Consider the following 12,834-nt stretch of genomic DNA (forward strand, 5'->3'; position numbering starts at 1 on the left):
CACTGCTTCCAAGGGGGTGGAGCAGGATTTGCTAAAACACTCTAGATTGACGAGGCTACAAATGTGTACAGGCAGTAGAAATTTCCATTCAGTTTGTTGTTTTGTTGCTCTGGAAGAACACAGGGCTCCATAAATGTCATCTTTGCAAGAACAAGAATCTTCAAGGCCAGGCTGGATGGAGCTTGGAGCAGCCGGGGGTAGTGGAAGGTGTCTTTGCTCATGGCAGGGATGGAATAGGATGAGCTTTAAGGTTCCTTCAACCCAAACCATGCTGGGAGTTTGTGAGTGTGACTCTTCTGCTGCTCTGAGCCTCAGAGGGAAGAGCTCTGGGACATAAAAGGGACTGTGGACAAACAGGAAAAGGTGATGGGTTTGTCTCCACTCCTTCAGCCATTCACCCCATCCTCCCCTGCAGGAACCCTGTCTCCAGCTCCAGCTGTCCCAAGTGCAGAACCTCAGGGCATGTCCGTGCCAGCAGTGTCCAATCCCCTCCCAGGAGCACAGGGCACGAGAGGGTTAATCTGGGAACACATCTCAGGGGCTCAATAATGAGCAAAAACTGACTCTTAAACCTGTGCTTTATTTGTTTGTGCACCTCGCTATTCAGAGAGCAGAAACCCATCATTTATAGTGGCAATTGTCAGCATTTGTAACCAAGTTCTTGGCCAAAACACTGGAGAGATGATTAAAAAAATTAGAAATGGCAGATGGTGTCATTCTGCTAAACATATTTTGCTGATGCCTGTTGATTTAGAAGTGTTCAAAATGTAATTTAACAGGAGTTTTATTGTGCAAGGACATCAATTTCCAACATTTCTTGCTAATGAGCAGCACTAATAATCAAACTCATCAGTGCCCTTGAATGCCAAAGTGCCTTCAGTGGGAATGTGGGGGAGGAAACCTCAATCACGTCTGGGATCTCTTTGAGGCAATTCAAACTTCATGGTCACAGTTATTCGGGAGAAAAGCCTTAAAGTTCTGCCTTCTTAACTTTTATCTAAAAGTGGTTCTGGCCGGGGGAAAAAAAAAAAAAAAAAAAAAAAAAAAAAAAAAAAAAAAAAAAAAAAAACCAACAATGTTAATGTGAATATCTTGCTTGAAAACACAGTTAAGAACATTAACTCTTCATTTCCTTAAATTGTAAGCAATCCTCATGCCTTGTGCAATACCCGCAAGTCAGCGGCGCGTGGCTCGTTACAGCCCCAAAATCTGACCCTCGGATTGAAGGTAACTGAGTAATTAAGGTGAGCAGCCCTGCTCCTCGCGGTCACTGCGCCACTAGAAGGCACTATCTGCTAGAAAGTTGGGAAAAGAGAAGCGTTTTATTCGATAATTCCGTGTGGACACCTCCAGGGAAAGTGCAGACTCAGGTGTAGCGTTAGGGAAATGCTGGATGTGTCTCCGCCAAACTGCAGAATTATTTCCCTTCGGAAGGCAGTGCCAAATGTGTTCACAGTGTGAAGGACTGAGTTCCATGAGCTTCGCAGGCTGGAGGAAGAGCCAGCGAGTGGCCTCAGCCCCTGCCCAGGGTTTGGAGGACAGGCAGGTCACACCTGACTTCCACAGGAACCTCTGGCAAACCAACTCCCTGCGGCTCAGCCACCTCAGGGAGGGCACCAAGGGGACTTTTCTGGGGGCGTTGAGAGAGTAAATCTAGACACGAACAGGAAACACCAGCTGGCACGAAGGCTCCCTGCCAAAACCAGAGTGCCAGGATGGAGCCCAACAACCCCCCGGCAGGCAGACACCTGCCAGGACCTGGGGGACCCTGTGCAAAGGGAGGTTCCAGAGCTGGTCCTTGCAGGGGTGAGGGTCACAGGTCACTGTGTCACTGGCTCTCACCAGCTCCATTTAGTGCCTGCACCAGATGCTGTTGGCCGAGAGCTGCGTGTGCAGTTTTATTTACCGGACACTGTCTTTATTTAGTGTACACTGGGCAGAGATTAAATGAAAAATCCTCTTAAGGATATCATAATTCTGGATGGTTTATCAGTAGGCCCAAGTGTTTCAAAACATGCATTTATTAGAACACCGTCCCTCTGTCCAGGGTGACATTCCTGCTATGAAGACAGGAATTGAGACACCAGGAGAGTTGAAACAGCAGTGCCAAATTTATTTGTGCTGCCCAGTGCAAGATCACAGCTCCTGTGATATTTATTTCTCAGGTCTTAATTCCAGCATTCAGAAACAGCCCTGCTGTTAAAGATTGCCTGCACAATCTGAACACTGGCATGATGCCACTCCTGATTTCTGTCACAGAAAAACACTGATTTTATTTACTGTTCCTAATGCAGATTTTTGTGAAAGAGCATCTACAATTTGTAGGTACCTGGATGCTGGAATTCTGTAGGTGCAGGGAAGAGCAATTAAAATCAGTGAACTTTTACATTTATGAGGGGAAAAATATCCCTGCTGAACAACAATTGGGATCTTTCCACTGATTGGAAAAATGCAGCTGCTTCTTAAAGCTGAAATCGTCTTTCTGGAAGTTATTCTGCCAGAATAAACTTGAGGAAAGCAAGGACGCTGCTGCTGCACAGGGGAAGGTGCAGGCAAATTCAGCAGTGGCCAATTGTGCCCTGGGAGGAACACAGCCACGTGAGGATTTATAACATGATACATCATTTATAAGAAGAGAAAGTACATGTGTAAACATCATACAAAATTATTATCCACTTGAATATACTTTGCTATATTCTAATTAGCAGCTAAAGTCCAGATCTGACAGGGCACGAAACATCACCTTTTTATTACACAGAGCACACCTGGATTTTCAGACTGTATTCTGTGAGCAGCAGCTGTGCTAAAAGTCTTCTTATAACTCACAACTAAATATAATCTCCCCCATAATTATATTCTTATGCTAGATTGTGCTTTAACACACACGACCTGACTATTTGTTACCACCTAACAGTTTATTTAGATTTTTTTGAAACGACATTACAAAGGGCCCAAGGCTGGTATTACAAGTATATATATCAATACATTTCTCATGTTCACAAAATTCCCGTTATTATGAGCTTTTATTACAGTGAGTTTGGGAAAAATGACCTGTCATATTGCCTTCACAGCACTCAGGTGCTGATTTGGTGGCATTTAAGGAGCAGTTGAAGTGTGGCCCACCTGCAACTGCTGCCTGCCACTAGTGCTTGCTGAAATTCGCATTTGAAGCTGGAGGAGCATTGCAATGATTGTCAGGAACAGCTGACACTGGTCATTTTTCCTCACAAGTGACACGGTACAGACTCTCCCAAATACACCTTCCATGGCCAAAATGTAATAAATCCATACTGCAGGCCCAGAGATGGGGATGTGGTTAGAAAAACAAACACTTCTCTAAGTCAAATGTATTGAAGTTGTTATTCCAAGAGAAGCAAGGCTTTAAAAATCGACCTGGAGTCTCTCCTTTTTTGTTCCTCATTTACCACTGCTTTGTTGGCAAACTGCGTCCAACAAGGCAGAGACTCCCACTGAAAAGCCACTGAAAACAGACATTCCCACAGTCCCATCCCTGCTCTGTCCAGCACCAACCCCAGTTATTGATCAAATGCCAAAGTGTCAAAGCAGAGGGTTAAAAACCTGCAATCCCACAGTGAGATTGTTCCCAGTTAACAGTTCCTTGTCTGCATGGGGTGGCAGTGGTTGCTCAGATGTCTCTCGTGGTAAATCTGCATTTCTGGTTTATGCTCCAGGAACACACAGCTCAGGAGTAGGAGAGATGATTTTGATGTTCAGTGTCTCTTGTTTCCAAAAATCACCTTTATTACATGTATGAAAGACAACACAATCCTCGACTAGAGAGTGCCTGATGCTCAGAGCTACAATTAATGCAATTAATTACGTTTCAATCTTGTGCTTCACTCCACAAACTCACGTAGGACAAGGCAAGATTCCCATTTGGTGGGAGCCACTAAATGCTGAGCTATCAAACATGAAACACCTAGAAAAAGTACAGGAAAGAGAAAAAAGTGACTCCACAAAAAAATACACCCAGGAGTTGAGATCCGTAAGATCTTGTGTTTTAATAACACAACCAAGTGATCCTCGTAACAAGAATTCAAAAAAGTGAAATTACAGTACACAGATCAAAATAGAAACTACCCTACCCCGACTATACAATGTACATCAGGAATGCAAGCTCTGTAACAATATAAAAATGCTTTCACACACTGGAGTTGCAAAAAGCCATTCTTTAATTCCAAGGATTTGTAGAAAAAAAAAAGAAATCATCTTCCATGATTCATCTTGAGTTGTTGGCAACCTGTTGGGGGGAAAACAGAAAGAGTGGAGATTAGTGAGAATTAAAGAGAATCATGCTCATCAGAGGTTTTCATTTCTGGGGTTCAGGCTAATGGAAATGACACTGAGGGCAATGAAGCCAGCAACAATTTGTACTTTAAACAAGGTAACACAAAAATAAGACACCTTAACAAGCAAGAATCTATCTGTTCCAAACACACAGGCCCACTGTAATGCAGGGGCAAGTTAGCAATCAGAAATGCTGGAAGAACATATAATATAACAATAACAATATAATTTACCTCTCAGTACATCTCTTTCTCCAGGGAGCAGTGCCCTGGGACATGGATTGCCTCATGCCCGAGTGTCCTCCCACACAGGCAGCACCTGCAGCCTGGCAGCTGTGTGGGAGTCACTACTCCCTGCAGGCTCCAGGGTTACACACAGGAGGAATTTACAGCTGAGGGACAGTTACTCCTCAGCAGCCCCTGGGGCTCCACTGCTTCCCTGGGCACTCTGTTCCAAAGCCTGACCCCCCCTTTTCCATGGGGAAATTCCTGCTGGAGTCCACCCTGAGCCTCCCCTGGCCCAGCCTGAGGCCGTTCCCCTCCTCCTGTCCCTGTTCCCTGCGAGCAGAGCCCGACCCCCCCCGGCTGTCTCCTCCTGTCAGGGACTTGTGCAGAGCCACAAGGTCCCCCCCGAGCCTCCTTTTCTCCAGGCTGAGGCCCCCCAGCAGCTCCTGGTGCTCCAGCTCTGTTCCCTCCCCTGGCCATGCTCTTTCTCTCTCCCCAGCACAATTCTCTCCCTACACAATTCCTCTCTGCACAACTCCCCCCCTCACGCCCCCCCGACAAACCAAGGAAAAGCTCCCTCTCTGCTGAAGCCAGTCACTCCAACCCTCCCCAGGGGTTTGTTGCAAGGCCAGGAAGGGAAGATGATTTTACTTTAACCCTTGTTGGGAGCTGGGGTCTTGTTCTCCCCCTCGAGCTCCTCCACGCCCGCCTGCATCATGAGGTCGGCGATGTTCCGCTCCAGGTCGTCGATGCGGCAGCTCATGTCATCGACTGCAGGGAGTCAAGGACAGGGGGGACACCGAGGGGATACTGAGGGGACACTGCTCCAGCCCTGCCCGGGCTCTGGGGGACACGGCAGGGACCTCACAGCCGTTCTCAGCCCACCCCTGCCACGGCAGGGACACCTGGCACTCTCCCAGTCCAAGCCCCGTCCAGCCTGGTGTTGCACACTCCCAAAAATCTGAAAACAGCCACAGCTTCTCTGGGCACCTCCCCACCCTCACAGGGAAGGATTTCTTCCTAATATCCCACCTAACCCTGCTCCCTTTCAGTCTGAACCCCTCCCCCCCGTCCTGTCACTCTTATAAGCAGTCCCCCATTCCATCCTTCCTGTGGGCTCCCTTCAGGCCACAACTGGGTCACGCTGAAGCTTCTCTTTTCCAGGCTGAGCATTCCCAGCTCTCCCAGCCTTTCCTCCCAGCAGAGCTGCTCTATCTCCCTGCTCATCCTGGTGCCTCCTCTGGACTCTCCCCAGCAGCTCCACATCCTCCCTTTCCTTCTGGAAGTGGATAACATTCCTCTACAAGTGGGCAACACTGCCTTGGTTTAACCATCTCTACCATTACAGCTTTGATCAAACATCTATGGTCACTTCAAATTTATCTCACAAACCCCACTGGCAAACAGACTTTGTGACACTTGTAACCCCGCACCCATCTGAGTTTGGAAAAGGATATTTCTTCCAATTATTTGGTCCGACATGGTTTGAAACTTGTCCTGCATTTGCTGGAGCAATGTCTGCACCTGATAGAAAAGGAGTAAAAAGAAATGTTTTGTTTCCTTCAGAGGCTCTTACCCAATCTGATGCAATACAAACACTGTTCCTTCGCTGCTAAGCTCAAACCTCTGCAGTATAATTATATCTACAGGTAAAAACGGTACTTAAGTATGCGTATAAAGAGGTGAGCTGAGGCTCACAGGAAACATTTGTAAGACCTAGAAACCGCCCGTGTTCCCCAACCAGGACCAAACCCAGGACAGCAGCTCCCATGTTCCTGTTAATCACACCGGGAAACTTTTCTGGGTGTCACGGAACGCTCTGGGATGAAGGGACCATCTCCTCCCACCCCCTGCCATAGGCAGCGACCCCTTCCGCGGACCAGGCTGCTCCAGAGCCCATCCAGGAAAGAGGTTTTCCCTCCCCTCCTCCCTCTGCCAAGCCCCTGCCGCCCGTTCCCGGCCCGCCCGGCCCTCGGCGCCTCACCACGGCCGTCAAGTCCTGGACGCTCTTGGGGTCGGTCTCGGCCATGGTGGCTACGGCGGCGGCTCCACTTCCGGGCCGCACCTCGCCACTTCCGGCGCCTCCCGGAAGCGCCCTCCCCCCGCGGCATTGTGGGAGATGTAGTTCTTCCCTTCATCCCCCGGTACTCCACAAATCCGGCACAATTATTGAGGCTTTTCACTGGTTATACATTTCGGCTGAAAGTTGCGTGGTGGAATTAATAAGTTCTCTTATTAATTAGCCTTCTATTGGTTATTAGCTCCGTTGGTTGGAGGGTGGTGCTGGTAACACCAGGAACGTGGTGTTAATTCATTCTATGTAAAAATCTTCTCTGCTTTAAGGATTATACTTTTTTTTTTTTTTTAAACTACAGGTGTTGTCTCCGTGTGCAATTTGGTTCCCAAAGTCTTCATTTCTTTCCACCAAAAAAAAAAAATCCCAGTTTTGTTATTTTTTTTTAATCAACAGTATTGAAACGTTCCTTCATTTCTTGCTTTCTTCGGGATGAGTGGTTAAGCTTAGGTAGCTCTTATCTTTTGAATGTTAACAATCTACCCAGAATTAGATGGAAATTTAAAGGATGACATTTCATGAGTATATTTCTTTTAGAATCCGTTGGCATTTCTGCTGTTTTGAATAGACAAAGCTGGATGATTTGGTTATAAATCCTTCGTGTGTGGAGGAGAATAGGTAATTCTTCTTAGTGCCTGCTCCACTGAGATGTTTGTTCCCCCTCTGTTATTGAGTTAAAAGAAGTTTGGCGAATCAATCACGAATTTAGAACTACGAATTTCAGACTGAAATTAAGGACGGTTGAAATTATTTTTTCCAAATGGAAATTTGAGACGTGTCCTTCCAACGCCAGCTCTATAAAACCAGGAGGAAGGCACCATAAAGAGGCGCCATCTGGAAAACAAATGGACACCCATGGAAGCCAGCAAGAAAACCTGGCCAGGAAAAGGGGACAATTACACACTCTGAATAACGGGCAATTCCAAAGGCTTTGCAAAAATGTGTAAATCTGCAACACTGCAGCACTGACAGCCCATTCCTGCTCTGCCTGAACCCGGTGTTTAACTCCCCAGGTCACAATTTAGATCAATGCTGAGCTCTTTTGCAAAATCCACCCAGCTGAGGAGTGAATAAAACCAGCGTTTGTTTGTTGAGTGTCATGATGGGAAAGGAAAGGGTTCCTAACTGCAGATTCCAGGCTGATAAGGGTCTACATTTTTACATTTTTACCTTCCCAAATTGCTCATTAGAATGACCTCATTTTATGCCCAAACTCTCAGCACATGAAAATCTGCAGTTGGCTCATCTGCTGTGGAGAGATTGTGATGTTCCCCTGTTTGCAGCACCAATGTACCTGCTTGAGCCCAGGCTGCTTTGCATTTAGCAGCCTCAAAAGGGATGCTGGTAGTTTCCACGTGCTTAAAGAGATTTTCACGATGGACAACAACAACAAGAACAACAACAACAACAACCAAAAAAAAACCAAAAAAACAACCACAAACCCCCACTCTCATCATCCTTTTGCTGATTTTGAGCCATGTGGTTGGCAATCCAGCACGAAGAAATAAATACTCTGCTGTGCCTGGGCTCCAGACAGCTGCTTCCCTGGATTCTGAGCAGAGCTGCTTTACAACCTGTTTGCTTGGCACGGAGCAGCTCCCTGCTCAATTATTCACTTGGTTCCGTGGGTGCTTGCGGCGTGTCAGGTGAAATTCAATCACTCCAGGCTCTGCTCATCCAGCTTTTCCTGGGATTTCCATGTCCCTTTCCATGTGACCAGCCCTGCAGAGCATTTCAGTCTCTGCCCCAGGTGTGCTGTAAAACACCTTTCTTGCTCCTACCTGCACAGACTCAAGAAAAGCCTGTTATCTTTTTTGGCTACCACACCTCATTATTTAATTTCAGGCTCAGTGTCAGGTTGTGTCAGTGCTGCCTCTGTCCAGCACAATGCAGCGAGGTTTCCTCATGTGAATTTAACAGCAGGTCAGTCCTAACAGTGGACTTAAGATAAAGACTCTCAGTGTGCAGGGAAATCTCCTAATTCATGCCTGTGAAAAGATGACCACGGATCCAAATTTCTTCTGCTTCTGTTCCTAAGCAAGCATTTCCTATGGGGAAGCTCCAGCTCCTCATCCTGCATGCAGTGTGTTGTTTTATCCCTGACGCAGTGCTAGGAATATGCTGTAGGGCTGTTCCCTTGCCAGATATGAGGAAGATCTGGTTTTATCTCCCTCATCTATTTTCCCCTGATATCAGTGAGTGGCTAGTACTGAAAAGAACTGGTTCTTTCCTGGTGTTATGAACTGTTAAAAGATGTTTGGAGCATGTGATGAATGAGAATTACGCTTGTGAGAGAACATAGCTCTTCTTGGCCCTTAAAACACTGCTTGGTTTTAGACTGCATTGGTAGTACATGATTATTTCCAGTTCTGGGATGCCATACTTTGTGCAGTAAAATGCACAAAAAATATACAATACCCAGCCATCAAAGTGTGGGCAGGACTGCTGCTATCATCTCCTTGCAGGACTGCAGTTGTGTCTAGTTCTGTGCCTGTGCCAAGCAGGGTATTGAAAGGATCACACAGCCAACAGCCCACTGGGATGAAACACCCAGCAGGTTTAACAAGAAATTAAATTAAACTATAACCCTAATTGCATGGCAGGAAAATTCACAACTCTCATAGTTCTGGTTACTCTAGCTTAGAAAGGTTTTTAGTGCATTTTAAGCTGTAGAACGAATCCATTAGGAGCATAACCTGCAAGGGACATGGAGCTCATCTTTCATTTCCCTGGTCTGAGGCTGAAAAGTTTCAAGCTCTGTATTGCTTCAGAAACGGTGTGTGGCATGCAGGAGTGCCAAGGGAAGAGTTAAGGTTAATACATTACCAGTTTCCTGCTTTCAAATGTCAAAACACACAACTTGAGCAGGGTCAAAAAGACAGCCACATAAATAAGGGAATGATGGCAACCGAGAGGAATCCCATTTGGAAAATAAATTGGAGGTGGAAAACAATCCTGGAAACAACGTGGTGGATGCTTGTGAATCAACAACACAGTTGTCAATGTGTTCTTTGTGCACTCTGTGATTTTGTTTTTCAGCCAGCCATGAGTAAAGCTCCAGCTCAAGCTGGTGGCTGTTCCCCTGCACTTCCCATACTCGTGACCATATTGGCTGTTGACATGAACCTCGTGCAGGATAATGACAGATTCTTAATTATCCCTTCAGACCTCCACCAGCAGGGTTTGGGGAGCTCACAGAGGAGGAGACTCAAAGCACCTGGAATTATTGCTGCAAATGACTGGTTTGACTTTGCCAGGAAAAAAAAAAAAAATAAAAAAAAAAAAAAAATTCTTTGTTAATTTATTTCCTGGTATGGGGATAGGCCAGTTAAGAAAAGGCAGGCACCAAAATGGTGCATTGGGGTGTTAAATGGGGGATGGAGTTCTCTCAGCACTTTGGCCATTGCATTTTTACATCTATCCATTTGAGTAATGCCACAATTATTGTGGTAATAAAATTAGTCAAACTGAACTACTACACAATTAGAAAATTGTGTAAGAAAATTAGTTAAAATGTTATAAAAGGAGTTAAAATAATGGCAATAAAAAGGGCTTGTTTCACCATTACAGTTTGCAAGTGAAAGTTCTGCTCTGGTGGCAAGGCACTTGTGGAATATTCTTGGAAGTCGTTTGCCACTGTCTTGCAGATTGCAGTGCAGATTTGAAATCAGCATCTGCAGGTAATCCCTGTTGTCAGAATATTTTTTTCAGAAATTAGGCATTCAGAGAGGAGCTCAGCCTTGAGCAAGGGCATCTCCTGAAGCTGTTCACCATCACTGTCCCTCCTGGGTCGTGTTTTCAACCCCACTGTGAATAAATGACCACAAAAACTTCCCACAGCAGGAGAAGGAAGAGTCACCAGGTTGTGCTTCTCCCCTGCTGCTCAGCCTCTGCTCTGCCTGCAGAGCTGCACTGCCATGGGCTGCTCTTAGTGCAGGACAGTTTGCATTTTGGTGAACTCTGAAATCAAGTTGCTGAAGACATCCTGGCTGTGAACAGCCTGCCTCAAAGAATCTTTGGGTCTCAGGAAAAAAAATGGGCAGATGAGACTTACTTAATTTTTAAATTTGCATTTCTTATAATCCCTAATGTCCACTAGTGTTCAGAATTGTAATTTCTATGGAGAGGAGAGGAGAGGAGAGGAGAGGAGAGGAGAGGAGAGGAGAGGAGAGGAGAGGAGAGGAGAGGAGAGGAGAGGAGAGGAGAGGAGAGGAGAGGAGAGGAGAGGAGAGGAGAGGAGAGGAGAGGAGAGGAGAGGAGAGGAGAGGAGAGGAGAGGAGAGGAGAGGAGAGGAGAGGAGAGGAGAGGAGAGGAGAGGAGAGGAGAGGAGAGGAGAGGAGAGGAGAGGAGAGGAGAGGAGAGGAGAGGAGAGGAGAGGAGAGGAGAGGAGAGGAGAGGAGAGGAGAGGAGAGGAGAGGAGAGGAGAGGAGAGGAGAGGAGAGGAGAGGAGAGGACCGAGGCACAAAACCGAGGCAGGAGCTGCCCAGGTGGGTGCTAAAGCTGCTTTTCGCTCATGCCAGAGTCCCTGAATTTGCCGAGTTCTTTGTCACACTGCCTGGTGCACCAGTTACATGCTCGTTGCAAAGTCACATCAAGAGCACTTTAAAAAGTCAGTATCGGTAGTCTGTGTAAGCTTCTTATCAGTAGCAGTCGCAGATACTGATCGCAGCCACCTGTCAGCAGATATATCTTTAAGTGCAATTTTACATCAGTACATCTAAAGAAAATTAAAAGGAAATCAGTTTTTTTTTTAAATCAGAAATCTAGAATTAAGACAAACTGAAAGTACACTTTATCAACCTAAAGCAAAGGGCTTTTTTATGTTTCTACAAATACAGAACAAAATATAACAAAGAACGTAAAGCACATCAAGCATGCTGTCAACTCCAAGAACAGAAAAACAAGCACAGAGACATAAACGACACAGAGACTATAACCGAGAGCAAACAGCTTTTGTCCCACGTACAAGAACTTTAAAACCTTGAGTTTTGTGTCAATGTAAAAAGCGTGAGAATCGTTAGTACCGTAACACTCTATTAGTACAAGTGCAGTGTACGTTATATTATCATTTAAAAGCCCAAACAAAGTACCAAAAAACCGAGGCAGGAGCTGCCCAGGTGGGTGCTAAACCTACTTTTTGCTCATGTCAGAATCCCCGAATTTGCAGAGTTCTGGTGCTTTGTTAAATTGTCTGGTGCACTGGTTAAATGCTCGTTGCAAAGTCACATCAGGGCGCTTAAAAAATCACAATGCACCTGTTAATTTTCTGCTCTGAAAAGTTTAGGAGCGCTCGGTGGTGCTGGGGCAACACAAAAGCAATTTTGCACTGTACCTGCAGCACGCCAGAGCCAGGGCAATCCATCAGGGTGTTGCCAGCACTATTGATGTGGTCTGGGATGGAGTTTGACTTGAAAGATGAAGAGGAAATTAAGTATAACAGAGTGATAATGGAATGATCAATGCTGCCGGCTGCAGACTTCACCGTGCGCACTGAAAAGGAAGATATTCCGTCCGTGCTGGCCAAGGATGTGTAAGCGAGGTGATGAGTCCTGTCTGAAATGCGGAGCTAAATGGAAGTCATTCGTGTGGCAGGGTTAACGCTGGGGCTTTACTAACAGAGCAGGGAAAACAAGAACCATGAGATGATGCCCCAGACTGTCTCTGTCGAGAGAGCAGAAATAGTTCTGGGGCTTGTCATGAAATTCCCTTTCCTCAGTAAGCACAGCTCTGCTTTGTCTTTTAAACATTGAGGGTACAGATGGGATTTGTGGAGAAGTCCTTTTCCTCTAGCATTTGAGTAGCCTGGGATGTGAACCAGAAACCTGTTATCATAAAACCCCTTTTTTGTTAAAACTCTTTTATTGTTATTACCTATTTTTTTTGTTATTAAGAGTCTGATTTCCATAGAAAAAAAGACATTAGCTTGGGACAAGGATTTTCTGTTTAATGGGACTCTCTGTAGAAGGAGTCTTTACTCAGTTGGAAAACTGCGCTGAGTATTATGGGCCTCAGAGTCATCCATCTTGAAGCTTTTTGGTCATAAGTGTTCCTGAAAACTGATCTGGGCAGGAAAACCTCTGTGTCCCACCTGGGAATCCTCTGCAGTCAGTAGGACTGGTCTGTGTGGCAGCCACAGCTCCAAAATTCCCTTTGGGCGAAGCCATTTGGAATTGTGGATGATGTTAATGGCTCCCACACGGGAAAAGGAGACTTCTGAATGTCTGATTG

The 12,834-nt window shown here is 45.9% G+C and overlaps 1 protein-coding gene across 1 annotated transcript; it reads right to left on the reverse strand.

Annotated features, from left to right (window-relative positions):
• Positions 1–2,896: 2,896 nt before the first annotated feature.
• On the reverse strand, positions 2,897–6,615 carry HSBP1 (heat shock factor binding protein 1). The gene is made up of 4 exons (XM_066194698.1): positions 6,517–6,615; positions 5,990–6,056; positions 5,184–5,303; positions 2,897–4,261 (listed from the first exon to the last, which is right to left on the reverse strand). Exons 1-3 carry the CDS (start codon positions 6,559–6,561, stop codon positions 5,185–5,187), a joined length of 231 nt encoding a protein of 76 aa, XP_066050795.1. The 5' UTR covers positions 6,562–6,615; the 3' UTR covers positions 2,897–4,261; position 5,184.
• Between the last annotated feature and the right edge of the window lie 6,219 nt (positions 6,616–12,834).

Source organism: Chamaea fasciata, unplaced genomic scaffold (genome assembly GCF_029207755.1).
Source record: "Chamaea fasciata isolate MVZ Bird 193981 ecotype frontalis unplaced genomic scaffold, bChaFas1.0.hap1 SCAF_12, whole genome shotgun sequence".
Taxonomy (NCBI): domain Eukaryota; kingdom Metazoa; phylum Chordata; class Aves; order Passeriformes; family Sylviidae; genus Chamaea; species Chamaea fasciata.

Coding starts and splice junctions, on each gene's coding strand:
- HSBP1 (XM_066194698.1), bottom strand. CDS start 6,561: ATGGCCGAGACCGACCCCAAGAGCGTCCAGGACTTGACGGCCGTG. Junction 6,057..6,516: donor TCCAGGACTTGACGGCCGTG/GTGAGGCGCCGA, acceptor CTTTTCTATCAG/GTGCAGACATTGCTCCAGCA. Junction 5,304..5,989: donor GGACCAAATAATTGGAAGAA/ATATCCTTTTCC, acceptor GACTCCCTGCAG/TCGATGACATGAGCTGCCGC.